The sequence below is a fragment of the Microcaecilia unicolor genome, chromosome 2 (assembly GCF_901765095.1).
Source record: "Microcaecilia unicolor chromosome 2, aMicUni1.1, whole genome shotgun sequence".
In the NCBI taxonomy this organism is placed as follows: Eukaryota; Metazoa; Chordata; class Amphibia; order Gymnophiona; family Siphonopidae; genus Microcaecilia; species Microcaecilia unicolor.
In genome coordinates this window covers 522,547,560-522,561,906 of record NC_044032.1, presented here as the reverse complement: position 1 = coordinate 522,561,906, position 14,347 = coordinate 522,547,560, and the positions used below count along the sequence as shown (strand labels likewise).

At 45.3% G+C, this 14,347-nt stretch overlaps 1 protein-coding gene across 1 annotated transcript in view; it reads right to left on the bottom strand.

The window, feature by feature from the left end:
* Positions 1–14,347, bottom strand: part of ZCCHC4 (zinc finger CCHC-type containing 4) — a 78,640-nt gene that overhangs the window by 52,487 nt on the left and 11,806 nt on the right. The window contains exons 3-6 of the mRNA XM_030191249.1: positions 12,997–13,079; positions 9,766–10,041; positions 4,131–4,211; positions 2,774–2,846 (exon numbers count right to left, since the gene is read on the bottom strand). Coding sequence (XP_030047109.1) covers positions 2,774–2,846; positions 4,131–4,211; positions 9,766–10,041; positions 12,997–13,079 — 513 coding nt within the window. The remainder of the gene's footprint in view (positions 1–2,773; positions 2,847–4,130; positions 4,212–9,765; positions 10,042–12,996; positions 13,080–14,347) is intronic.

Here is a 14,347-nt window from a genome sequence, read left to right as displayed (position 1 = left end):
ATCTCAATAGGTGGCATTAAGTGCATCTATGTTATACACAGTGCAGTTAATGTACACTAAGAGTAATTCTATAATAGGGTGTCTATATTCAGCCTATTCTATGAAAAAAAAAGTAGGCATCTACTTTTCTTTAATATTAACACATGTGGCCGAAATGAAAACATACTTAAATGTAAGGTGCAATCATTTACAGCAGCCCTATAGCTGGTATAAAATGCCCGCGCCTAGTGTGCATTCCACCCATGCGCACCCTCACCAGCAAGGTACACACCATCAAATCATGGTGTGGACTTTTCCACTAGTTGGTATTCTATAGAAGGACATTTAGACATCTTCTGGCCCACCTACAACCAGGCAGCTCCTTAGAGAATTGCCCCCTAAGTGCATTTTCTGTGCATTAATGCTCCCAATAGTTAATGCAGAGGCTTGGTAATTATCACATAGTAACTACAAACCTTTACCATGAATTAGTGAAAAGGCCCTTATGTTTTTAATATATGTTATTCACTGCTTTGGGCAGTTCGGAAAGGCAGTATATAAATTAAAAAAAGGAAATAAAGCTTTTCATCCCTTTTCCTATTCATCTTTTTACCATATCCTCCTTTCTTCTCTGGTTCTCTCTATGCCAAGTCCAAGAGTTGCAGTGCCTCAGACTGTTCTCTCTTTACTTGTCCCTCTCTTTCCCATGCGTTTGCTCTCCCCTGTCTTGTTCCCTTATACTATTTACTAAGTCATCCTGCTACTCCGCCTTGGGTGAATCTCTTCATAAAGGCTGTTAATAAATCTGAATAAATAAATAAAATAGTACGAACTGGCTACAGAGGTGGCAGGATTTGTTTTTCTTCAAATGCTGTAGTTCTGACCATCTCCCACAAACTACCAATTATGATCACTCACGTTGATACTTAATAAGCCACAAGAGGAGGCACAAACAGCAGTACTTGATAGAACCACTTTCTGTCTCTCTCACAGTACACCTAGTAAAAATACCAGTACCAACAAGTCACTAGCCAACTTAGAGCCCTGTTTACTAAGATGCGTTAGAGTTTTTAGCGCGCCTATACTTAGCGAGCGAGCTAATCATGAAGGCACCTATAGGGATATTGTAGGCACGTACATGGTTAATGCACGTTAAAAAGGTTAACACGCCTATACTGCTGATTAGTAAACAGGGCCTTTAGAATTTACAGCTGCCACAAATTCTGTACTATTCCAGCGACCGAATAAGCAGAATGTAACCTTCAAAACTGAATTCAATGTAGCTACTGCCACACCACCCCAAGTGTTATCCCCTGTTGCTTGTCTCCAGCCAATTCTAGCTCCCAAAACTGACCCAAGCTAGGACCTACTGCCTGTCTCATATATTCTGCTCTTGGGGGAATTCTGCACAGCTGTGCAGCAAAGAATTTGTGCAAAATTCCTGTCCCACACAGGGTAGAAGAAAGAGATGCCTGCATCGCTGGCATGGCCAAAAAAGGAAGGAAGCCTTCGAGCTGCTGCTGTGTTTAACCCTCTGCCAGCTATAGTTGCTTCTCCGCCTGCAAGTTTCTCTCCCCATCTCAGTGGCAAACAGCAGATCAAGGTGGTGGCAGCCTCCCTGCCCATTGCCATTTCTCCCGATGCTGCCCCACCACCACAGTTTAACTCATTCATTGCTTCAGGCCCTGATGTTGGCAGCTATTCCCCATTCCCATGCAAGGAGCATAGCTGTCCTAACTTGTCCAGATCATTATCCGATTACCAGTACTGAATATCAGTGGTACTCAAATAACTTCTGGCGGCCACCTTATAGCCAGATAATCAGTGCTGGTATCTGGATATAGCCTTCTGCTGAGTATCTGAGTATAAAATAAATGCCTTGCTGAGCAATTGAAGTCAACTGACCACAGTATTTAAATATTTGTGGGGGAGGGGTTATATTTTTTGCCCAGACCTTTTGATAGTGGGTGGGTAGATAGCAGGTTTTTACCATAGGTTCAATCACAATCTTGGAAAATCTGATTAACTGTAAGTGATATCTGACCTCATTTACAGTAAGAGAAGTCTCAGATAATATACAAGGACTTTAAAATCAATAGGGAAGCTTGTATATTATCTGAGACTTCTCTTACTGTGAAAGAAAGTGCATATGAGATTTTTATAAGGAATTTAGGATAAAAGGTGTCAGTTTGGAGGGTCAGTCATAATAAGTATAGGCAAGTCAGTCTGTGATGATAAAAGTGATCCAGTGTCCCAATAGTTTCTGTGATGAGTCTATTTATTCAGATCCAGTTGAGACTGCATCCAACTCCTGCTGAGCTAATGTCCGTATGGAAGTGTACTGCTCTTGAGACTTCTGAAAGTGAACTGGGTGTACACTTTATATACATGGCTGAAGTACATGTATACTTCTTGACTCTGCCTGTGCTCCAATCAAATTCCTCCTCCTAACAGGCCTACACTAGGTCATATATATGCACATGCCTACTTGTATGAGTGCATACTTGTATACATGAGGTAACTTTATGAGAGGCGCTTACACATATACAGGCATATATGCCAATCCTTTATAAAATTACTCCCTAAATATACTCCAAGAGATAACTAAAGATGAATAAAGTGACAGAATGAAATCTTGAGTACTTCTATTGGGTTTAAATATCACAGACACCAATACAGACCAGAAAAACAGCACTAGTACCCACCACCAGAAAAGCAATAAAGTGTTAATTTATCTAAGGAATAACTAGAATCTAGGGGGAAACATATGGTGCTGAAGTAGCACAATCCTTACCTCACCACCAAAGAAATGATGGTTAAACATATTATAATGGCAGAATTCTTCATCTGTATAAAACTGTGAATATCTGTAAAAGAATTTCCTCTGTCATTTTAAAAATTATGGCTCTGTTGCAGTGACAATTGTAGTACATCAGCTCAGCAAAATGTAAAACCCTGATTTCAGTTTAATTTACAAATATTACAAATACAACCTCCTGGTTTCCTGGGGCAGTTTTTCCAAAATGCTGTAGCAAACTTGTAGAGATCTGACTAATTAAACAAAGTTACTCAGTTGAAACAGGTATGCTCTCAGGACAGCAGGACTTGAATCCTCATGGACGGGTGACATCACCAATGGAGCACTGCATGGGAAACAGTATTCCAGCAATTTTTCTAGAAGAATTTGGCCTGTTTCATCGTGCATGCGTGCCTATTAACACCTGCCACTGTCATGAGGGACATCCTCAGCCTATAACTAGCTAGAGTAATAGAATTTCTTGGGGAAGAGAGAGGGTGGTGAGGATTCAAGTCCTGCTGACCTCAAAGAACATCTGCTAAAAGTAAGCAACTCTTTTTTCTCCAAGGACAAGCTGGACTATGAATCCTCATATAAGGGACTCCCTAACTAGAGGCTGCATTCAACAGAAAAGAATGCAGTGGTGCTGCAGGTGTGTACCTCCACACCCGTGAACCGGGTCTCCCGACCCTCCAATTAATATCCTGGCTCATCCCCCAATGAGCCACCAGCCCTGTAGCTTGGGTTTTCCCCCACTGCTAAGATCTAAAGCCAAACAGCCTACCACCACAAACCCACTTAGGGAAAGGCAACCTCACATCTCGAGCCTACACTCTAGGGGGTGGGTGAGAGGGAAGCCACCTCCGAGGAGCAGAAAATGCCTGATCCTCAGAGGGAGCTTGCTTTTATGAGCCAGCAAAAAACCCACCTCCCTCCTGTGCCTGCCTAATCACCCCGCCAACAAGTTCGCGGGCATCCGACACTAGTCCCCAGTGACCAATTGACTCTGCCTGGAACCTGTCAGCACCGCCCCGCCTGAACTGCCAACCAATGGGCTCACCCTGGCAAGTTGTCCCAGCCCACAGTTAATATGTCCCGTCACGACAGGCTCTCGGGTTTGTCTTTTTGTGCAATGGGACCTGCAGCAGATAGCCTATGCTAACACTTCTCTCATGTTAACTATTAGTAAATGACCCCCTAAAGTTTTTACAGTCAATTCAATATAAAAAGATGAAAACAAAGCTGGTAACAATTGTGTAAAATGATGGAAACCCTCAAAAGGAAGTCAAAACACAGAATTGGCAGTTATCTTGTTAAGTAGCAAGTGAACCCTGCCAGTAGTAATAAAGAATACCTGAAATCAATGTCTAGGAGGAGACTTTTCAAACAAAATCCTTGGTCTTTTGATGCCTTCAGTCTAATCAGCTCATGAAGCCTGCAACATTTCAAGTGAACAAGAAACAGAGAATCTTAAGTGACCCACAGTCCTGCAAAATATCCTGACTAGCTCAGTGTATTCAAAGACCAGTTGTTAATGCTCAAGCAAAAACATAAAAAGGGACTCGAATACTACAGGTCATGATAAAGAGGAGTTAAATCTATTTGCTTTAAAGCAGTGAAGTATCTGCATCAATGGAGAGAGAAGCCATATCAAGGGCCTTCTGTGCAGTATACTACCCCATGCGGATAAACTTATCAAGGAGCACATAAGAACCCCTAAAATAAGACTTGTACAACAAGAATATTCTTTTCTAGCAGTGTTACTAAGCAAGCACCAAGAGAAAGGCTGTACCACTGCCAAATACCTCATTTTCTGCTTCCTTTGGGAAGAGGAGAGGAAAGTGGACTGCGCAGCATGAGCACAAGATGATCATTCTTTTCTAAGCTTAGCAATCCACACATCTCACTTTTGTCTGCCTTATTTCTCACTGTATTTGCCTCCCTCGCAGGTTGTGCACGTGCTTCCACATTGGCTTATCTTTATTTTACAGTAACATTTCACTTTATACTAAGAGCACTAATCAGAGCAAAGGTTTACAATCCAGTCTCTAGCAGAATCCTATGTAGTTATTGTTGCAAGGATAACCCAATATGCATAACATTTAATACTAGTAAAAAAGGCCCGTTTCTGACACATATGAAACGGGCGCTAGCAAGGTTTTCCTCATAATGTGTATGTTTTGGAGAGTGTATGCGAGAGTGACTGGGTGTGATAGAGAGAGTGAAAGTGCAAGTGTGTGTGTGTGTGAGAGAGAGAGTGAGTCTGGGTGTGAGTGTGTCTGTGTGAGAGTGTGTGTGTGAGAATGAGAGTGTGTGCAATTGCGTATAGGAGACACAGTGTGATAGAGAGAGAGAGAGTGTGTTTCACACAGATACAGTGTGTGCGAGAATGAGAGTGTGTGTGAGGCACAGATTGTCTGTGAGACTGAGTGTATGAGACCAAGCGAGTATGTAAGTGACTGTGTGACACATAGAGAGTGAATGTGATACACTGTGAGACATAGAGTGTATGAGAGTGAGAGACAGAAACACATTGTCTGTGGGAGAGAGAGAGTGTGTGTATGAGAGAGAGAGAGAGAGAGAGAGAGAGTGTGTGTGTGACAGAGATACCTCCCTCCCTCTCTCTCTATGGTATCAGGCCCCCCTCTTTCTCTGGTGTCTGAGATTGCTGCCACTGCACCTAAGCAATTGGTGTGCTGGAGGAGAGGAAGAGAGAGAGAGAGTGTGTGTGTGGGGTGGGGGGGGATGTGTTGGAGGGGTTCAGCTTGGAAGAAGAGGGGTGTGGGGGATTCAGGATGCGCTGCCAGATGAAAGTGAGAGAGTGAGTGTGTGTGGGGGGGGGGTTCAGGAAGCAATGGCAGATGACAGAGTGAGGGAGTGTGTGTGTGTGGGGGGGGGGGCAGGGGGTACAGGAAGCGCTGCCAGATGAGAGAGAGAGTGAGTGTGTGTGTATGGGGTTTCATGAAGCGCTGCCAGTTGAGAGAGAGTGAGTGTGTGTGGGGGGGGGGGGGGGGTAGGGGGGGTTCAGGTAGCGCTGCCAGATGAGAGATAGAGTGAGTGCGTGTGTGTATGGGGTTTCTGGAAGCGCTGCCAGATGAGAGTGTGGGTGTGTGTGTTTTGGGGATGTGGGGGGTGTGTTGGGGGGGGGTTCAGCTTGGAAAAAGAGGGGTGTGGGTGGTTCAGGAAGCGCTGCCAGATGAGTGTGTGTGTGGGGGGGGGGGGGGGCCGGTTTTTCAAGTTTTGCCAGATGATAGTGAGTGTTTGTGGCGTGTGTTCAGGAAGCACTGGCAGATGAGAGAGTGAGTGAGTGTGTGTGTAGGGGGGGGGGTTCAGGAAGCGGGGCTAAATGAGAGTGAGTGAGTAAGTGTGTGTGTGTGTTGGGGGGGGGGGGGTTCAGGTACGGCTGCCAGATTAGTGAGTGACTGTGTGGGGGGGGGGGGGTGGCAGGGGTTTCAGGAAGCACTGCCAGATGAGACAGAGTGATTGTGTGGGGGTGGGGTGCGTGGAGGGGGGGTTCAGGAAGCGTTGGCAGATGAGATTTTGTGAGAGTGTGTATGTTGGAGGGGTGTGGGGGGTGTGTTGGGTGGTTCAGTTTGGAAGAAGAGGGGTGTGTGGGGGGTCTGGAAGCGCTGCCAGATGAGTGTGGGGGGTGGTTTATCAAGCGTTTGCAGATGAGAGTGAGTTTGTGTGTGTGTGTGGGGGGGGGGGGGGTTCAGGTAGCGCTGCCAGATGAGAGAGAGTGTGTGTGTGTGTGTGTGTGTGTGTGTGTGTGTGTGGTGGTGGTGGGGTGGTTCAGGAAGTGTGGCTAAATGAGAGTGAGTGAGTGTGTGTGTGTGAGAGGGGGGTTCAGGAACAGCTGCCAGATTAGTGAGTGACTGTGTGTGGGTGTGGCAGGGGTTTTAGGAAGCGCTGCCAGATGAGAGTGAGTGTGTGTGTGTGGTGGTGGTGGGGTGGTTCAGGAAGTGTGGCTAAATGAGAGTGAGTGAGTGTGTGTGTGTGTGTGGGGGGGGGATTCAGCAACAGCTGCCAGATTAGTGAGTGACTGTGTGTGGGTGTGGCAGGGGTTTTAGGAAGCGCTGCCAGATGAGAGTGAGTGTGTGTGTGTGTACGTGGTTTCTGGAAGCGCTGCCATATGAGACAGAGTGTATGTGTGTGTGAGGGGGGTTCAGGATGCGCTGGCAGATGAGATTTTTAGAGAGAGAGAGTGTGTGTGTTGGAGGGTTGTGGGGGGTGTGTTGTGGTGTTCAACTTGGATGAAGAGGGGTGTGGGGGGGTCTGGTAGCGCTGCCAGATGAGTGAGTGACTGAGTGTGTGGGGGCAGGGGTTTCTGGAAGCGCTGCTAGATTGCAGGGGTTTGTTTTTTTGCCTTCACTGCCTCCTCCGCGCGATGTTCCCCCCCCCTACCGCCGCCGCCGCCATCCCACCCAGCACGATAGTCCCACTGCTGCCGCCGCCATCCCACCCACCGTTGCGTAGTGTTGCTGGCGGGGGACACGAAACCCCGCCAGCATAAGTCCTGTCTTCAGACTCCGGCGTGATCTTCAGCATTGCTAGCCTCTGCTGGGCGGGGTTATGTGCGTCTGACGTCCTGTACTTGCATGACGTCAGACGCACAGAAGCCCTGCCTGCAGAGGCTAGTAATGCTGAACATCACGCCGGAGTCTGAAGACAGGACTTATGCTGGCGGGGTTTCGTGTCCCCCGCCAGCAAAGGTACACGACGGTGGGTGGCTTGGGGGGGGGGGGGGTGTTGCACCTCCTGTTTTTTGTGGGATTTCTTTTCTTCTGTTGAGGTTTGTTGGTTGTTTTGGGCGGGGGGCGTTGGACCTCGGTCATTCTCTGGCGGGGCTCCATTTTATCTATGTAGCTTTTGGGTGGTTTTCTAGGTTGGTAGCCAGCGTTTCCTTGGCAGGGGGAGGAGTAGGGAAACACGCTCCGCGTGTTTCCCTACTCCTCCCCCTTCCTTGATGCGGTCCCTTCTTTCATTTTTCTGTTGGTTTTCCGCCCTCGACGTCATGACGTTTGACGCGAGGGCGGGGCAGCAAGTCGTTCAGTGGCTTCACCACCACGAACTTACGAACCGTTCTGGGAGTCTGAGTGACTTCAGAACGTTGTCCTCAGAACGTTGAGGGTGCGTTTTATTATATTAGATTCTTTCTGGATTTATGTTTACACATTCCTACATACAAATATACTACATAGACTCGTGAGAGGAGGATAAGGTGATCCCAACTGTGCACAGAACCAGCAAATCACAACTTTCAAAAATACCAATGTGTCTATTTCTTACCTCATCTTTTGCACTTAGAGCCCTGTTTACAAAGGCATGCTAGTGTTTTTAGCGCGGGCTAAACATTAGCGCAAGCTAACAGTGTAGGCGCCTATAAGAATATTATGGGCATCTACATGGTTAGCGTTCGCTAAAAAAACACTAGCGAGCTTTTGTAAACAGGGCCCTTAATTTGGGATTTAATTTATTTAAAACGTAATTTTATAATTTTTAGGCATAACACACTTGCACCTTTTAGTGGGTGTTCAGGGGGATTTGACAGCAGTCAAGATTTACTGACACTCAGAAAGGTGCTAGTGGTTAAATACTGATGACTCAGTAGTAACAATGGATGCTGACAGGCAGGATATCTGGGTTTGATTTGGGCCAGCTGCAGCAAGGGGTTCTCAAGTGAGGCACCACTCAACAGCAACTCTTACCAACTGGTTTCAAAAGCATTCTTCTGACACCTTCAGAAGGAACAATGCAAAATATCTGGGGTAACTAGTACTCTCCTGGTTTCACAAGTCAAAAATTTGCTTTACAAGTAGAAACCCTTGGTTAATTTTTTTATGTTTTTTTTTCAAATGCTCTTCAGTCTCATCAAACTCATACTCTTAATAAATATATTAGTAAATACTACAGTGCTCAGTTGTGCATATTAACAATCACTCCGCTTGATTGACTATAATATGTAATCACTCATACATCATTGCACTGTGTCCCTACCTGCCTCCAAGATCAGAGAAAAAACATTTTTTGTATCGCAAATATGGCAATCAATTATTGATTTTCAAAGTACTTATCTGGAGACGGTATCCTGGGGCACTGCTCGTGACAGCATGTTGCAATCCATATGCTGGAGTGAAAATTAAATGTGAAAGTGCACTTGTGTACTCATAAAAGAGTCATTCCCACTTCAAGTCTCTCCTCAACCACTCAAATGGTCATGTGCTCTGGGAAGATCTGATGTATGAGTGATTACATATTATAGTCAATCAAGCGGAGTGATTGTTAATATGCACAACTGAGCACTGTAGTATTTACTAATATATTTATTAAGAGTATGACTTTGATGAGACTGAAGAGCATTTGAAAAAAAAAACATAAAAAAATTAACCAAGGGTTTCTACTTGTAAAGCAACCTTCAGAAGGAAGCCACAGCCTGTCTCTCTCAGTGGAGGACTGTCACTATGGTAGCTCTGCTGGATCACGAGGAAAATAAAATACTCTGAATAAAAGCTCCTGGAATCTTATCCCAGTTAAATTAGGTCCTGAATGAGCTGGAAGCCCAAAGGGTCAGGAGAAAACTTCTGAGACAAAGAAAAGCCCTCTGACCCTGCAGAGCAATTAAGTCAGTCAAAATAAAAAGGGGAAGGATCTTAATGATTTTGCTTTAACTGCATTAACATTTTTGCTAGTATTCTTGCTTTAAGGGTTCTAAAAGTCAGCTAGGGCAAAATACTCTTGGAAGATAAATAAACAGTATATAGGGGGGAAAACAACCCTTGCAATTATATTTTTAATAGGCAAAAAAAAAAAAAAAAAAAACACAAAAGCACAAACATATGCATGTGTAGATTTTTTTGGGGTGTTTGGTTTTTTTTTTTTAAGTACATGGATCTACACTTACAGTATGTATCTTTATGGTAAATTCATTGTTACTCTGGATAATAAATCTAGTTTGTGACAACACAAAGTCTGGCCAGCTGTTACCATACCTTGGGGTGCCCACCGAGAGCACTCTCCTGAATCCCAGTGCAAGAATAACCTCCAGCAGAAAATGGCAGCTGCGCTTAGCAAACAAGTACTGCGCATTGCTTTTTTTGTTCTCCAGAGGGTACAGCAGCTGACTGGGTTGCTGCAACTGCGTGACAGAGACATCGCCTGCCACCTGGTGACCCATGTGCTCACCCCACTCCTCCCGCAGCAGAAGCTGTTGACAGTCCTGGCAAAACTTCCTCTGTGCCAACGGTAACAAAAGGACATCCCGAAATCTTGAAAGAAACCAGCAAAAACAAATTTACTAAATGATCTGAAACAATTAATGCAATTCCTGAAAGCAGAAACCACATTGCTGTTGTATTCAGCAGTTCAAAAATTACAAACAAAAAATAACTAACACTTTTCTTGAATGTAGACTTGATTTGGATTTTAAATTTCATGTACAGAGGTGTAGCTACCACTGAGCCTGGCAAAATAGCCAGAGCTATCAGAAATTGGAGCCCCCTTTTCCCCCACCCCCATGTTCGGGTCCAGCGTCTCCCCCCCCCCATGCCTACCTCCATTCCCCCTGCCCCCCCCAAATGCTGGCAGGTCGTAGAAGAGGCAGCACTGAAGGCTGCTCTCTGTCCAGTGGGTCCTTTCCTCTGCCGCACACCGCTTCTCTGATATAACTTTCTGTGGGCAGAACACGGCAGAGGAAAGGGCCCATTGGACAGAGAAAAACCACGCGGGTGCGTGGGGAGGGGGAAGATGCCAGATCCAGGCATGTGGTGGGGGAAAGGGAAGACAGCCTGGATCAAAGGAGAATGAGAAGAGAAGGAGAGAGATGCTGGATCTGGGTGGGATGCTGAGGAAAGAGAGAGAAATCTGGAGCAAATGGGAGTGTGAAGAGAGGGGGCAGATGCTGGACTGGGAGAGGGGGAAGAGAGAGAGAGAGATACCAGACTACAGAAGGAAGGAAAGTAGGTAGGTAGGTAGATGGCTAGGTAGGTGAATGAGTGGAGTGGGGGATCAGGGAATCAAGAGGCTCAGGAGGAGGGGAAAAGAGAGGAGAGAAGATGGACATGAGGAGGGACAAGGACACAAAAGAGATGCTGGTTCTGGAGGGAGCATAGCAACAGGGACAAAGACACAAGAACTGAGATGCTGGACAGGACGGATAAAGTCATATAAGATGGATGATGGACACAGAGAAGAAATGTTAAAAGGACAAGAGACTCTGGAGAGAGTTGAGAAAAAGAAGAGAGACACTAGGACCAAAGCAAAACTCAGACACAAAGGTAGAAAAAAAGTATTTAAAGTGGTATGGTAAACATGTTAGTCCACTTTTAAAGGTAATAAATAGAAATATAACAACATAAAACAGAGAAAAAAAAAAGTAAGATGATACCTCTTATTGGACTAACTTAATACATTTTTGATTAGCTTCTTCAGATCAGAAATGAGCAAGTGTTGACAAATATCAGACTAAGTGAAACATAAAAGAATTCCAATGACGGTCTCACAGGAAAAAGGTGGAGTGGGGTGGGTTAGGTGAGAAACAGGGAGAGCCAAATTAATTGTAACAGCTTTACCCCCACCCTCCTCGGTTCCCACTACTTTGGAAGCAATGGTGTTATAGGAGGGCCCATCTCAAATTTTCCCACCTGGGGCCCATTCAATCCTATGCCCAAGGCAGACACCATTTAGGCAACTGCAGTACATGCACCTGCAGACAATAAGAGTGTACCTATGCTACCTGCTAGTGAATGTAACCCCGTTTTGCCCAAGTGCTGCCCCAACTGTCAAAAAAACATGAAGCTGCCTTTGTGACAGTTCACCCCTTTCCAATCCCCCCCTCAACACAAGTACCCCCCAATCCCCTGCACCAGTATCCCCCCCCCCTTTCCTGATTGGTCCCCCCAAGCACAAATATCCCCAATTATTCCTCCCTTCCAACCCTTCCAAGCACGTATCCCTCCTTCCCGTTGCCCCCAAACACAAGTGCCTCCCTATTGATCCTCCCCAGCACAAGTATCCCCCCTTTCTGATCCCTCAATCCCTCTCAATGGCCTAAGTATCCTCCCCTTTCAATCACCTTCCCAGCACAGGTATCCCCTGCCAGCACAAATATCCCCTTCCAATCCCTCTCCTCCAGGACTCAGCCAGACGTTCCCTGGTAGTCTAGTGGGATAGAAAGAAACAGTCCCATCTCATGTGACCGAGTGTTAAAATGGTGCTGATGACCCCTAGTGATAGTTTTGTGTTACTATCACTAGAGGGCCATCTTTCCATATAAGGGCAATTGTATATGAATACTGCCAGGGGCCACTGGTGCCATTCTGACACCTGGAGCCAGATGGGACAGGAGAGGAAGAGGACCACTCCGATGTCATGACACTAGACTACCAGGGAACCCCAGGTGAATCCTGAGAAACGATGGAGATCAGGAAGTATATAAGATGTTTGATTGGGGTGGGGGACAGTTGTGCCGGGGAAGACATCTGTCATTGCCAGCCACGCCTCTATAACACCTGTGACTTGTCTCATGCATTAAATCAGGCTTTTACTACAGAAATCAGCAGGAATACACACAATGCTACAGCACTGGTAGGCCTGTAAATAAATCAATAGTGGTATTTTAAGTAATGAGAAGTGGGTTGGAAAAAAAGGGTCCTAAGGGCTTGATTAGACTTGTGAGCTATAGATTGCCTTCCTCTGGCTTATAGATCTAAGTTGGTACTAGAGGCAACGGAGATTTAAGAAACTTATGTAAGATCACAAGGAGCCTCAGTGGAACTCTAGGATTAGAAGACTGGCGTACTGGTGAGGACATAAGATACTGCTCCCTCCCCTACTCCACAAAAACACACTCAACACCAGTGTCTATGCAATGCCTAGGTCAATATAAATTTTGGACCTCTTATCCCGGTGCGGTAATGCTGCGTGGCTTGATAAAAAAGGTCCTTAATGATCTACTGAGAAGGAAGCTGATGCAAAGCATTGCGATATGTTTCCAGACAATGGTCATTCCAAAACCCTACAGTGCTGGTTTACATGAGACTAGATGGACTGATAACCTTTGAGATCTGAGCAAGTCAGTAGGTACCGAAGTGGAAGCGCTGCTGTGTAAGGCAGAAAATGCAGTCAAGGATCAGCAAATAAATACAATGCTGAGTGAGTGAGTGAGTGAGTGAGTGACTGAGTGTAAAATATATTCTGAACAATGGAAATAAGACATAACACACCTTTCCATATACTTTTTGTGTGACAGAGAAGGTTGACGGCTTCTGTTAGATTCTTCCCGTGCTAAACGTCTAACTTCCGACACCTGTGATAAGGACAAACATTTTAAAATACAAATATATGTATAGGTGCAAAATGTACATGTACAGAAAAAAAAAAAAAGAAGTTACTTAACTGAAAATGGTACTCACAAATTAAATATCACCTGCCACGGATTCTCACACTGCACAACACCCATGCACCCTGATTGGTATATGCAAACCACTAAAGAATAGACTACAGCAGATCATACAGCTGTATTCTTTCCTTCTTTCTTGAACCTTCATCTCCTTTCCTTATTCTTGGGGATTTTAACATTCATGCTAATGATCCCTCTGACTCTTATGCTTCGCAGTTTCTTGCTTTAACATCCTCTTTCAATCTTCAACTGTGCTCCACTGCCCCCACTCACCAGAACAGCCACTGTCTTGACCTTATCCTCGCCACTAACTGCTCACTCTCCAGTTTCTGTGCCTCAACTCTTCCCCTCTCTGATCATCATCTGATAACTTTCACACTTAAACACCCCCCTCCCCAATCCCGTCCAATCTTAACCATTACATTTAGGAATCTTCAGGCTATTGACCCTTCTACTCTGTCCTCCAATGTTTCAAATCTCTTCTCTACCACTATATGTTATCCAAGTCTGTCAATGAGGCTGTCTCTTCCTATAATACTATTCTCTCCTCTGCTCTGGATACTCTCGCTCCTCTCATTCCCCATTCTGTAAAATGTACCAAACCCCAACCTTGGCTGACATCTAGAATCCACTACCTATGTTCCTGTGCCCGCTCTGCCGAACGCCTTTGGCTGAAATCCCATGCTGACTTCATACAATTCAAATTCTTGCTGACCTCCTTCCAGTCTGCTCTTTTACTTACCAAACAGGACTATTACATCCAGTTGACTAATTCTCTTGGCTCAAACCCTCGTCGTCTCTTTGCCACACTGAACTCTCTCCTCAAAGTGCCTTCACCTCCAACCCCCACTTCACTTTCCCCCCAGACTCTGGCTGAGTTCTTTCATGATAAGGTTCACAAGATTAAACTTGAATTCTCAACCAGGTCACCTCCACCTCTCCCTCCCTTAGTCCATTCTCTCAACCCTCCAACCCCTGCCTCCTTTTCTTCCTTTTCTGAAATCACTGAAGAGGAAACTACACATCTTCTTTCCTCCTCAAAACTACCTGTTCCTCTGATCCTATTCCCACCCATCTACTTAACACTATCTCTCCTACTGTCATCCCGTTTATCTGTCATATTCTCAATCTTTCACTGTCCACTGCGACTGTTCCTGATGCCTTCAAACATGCCA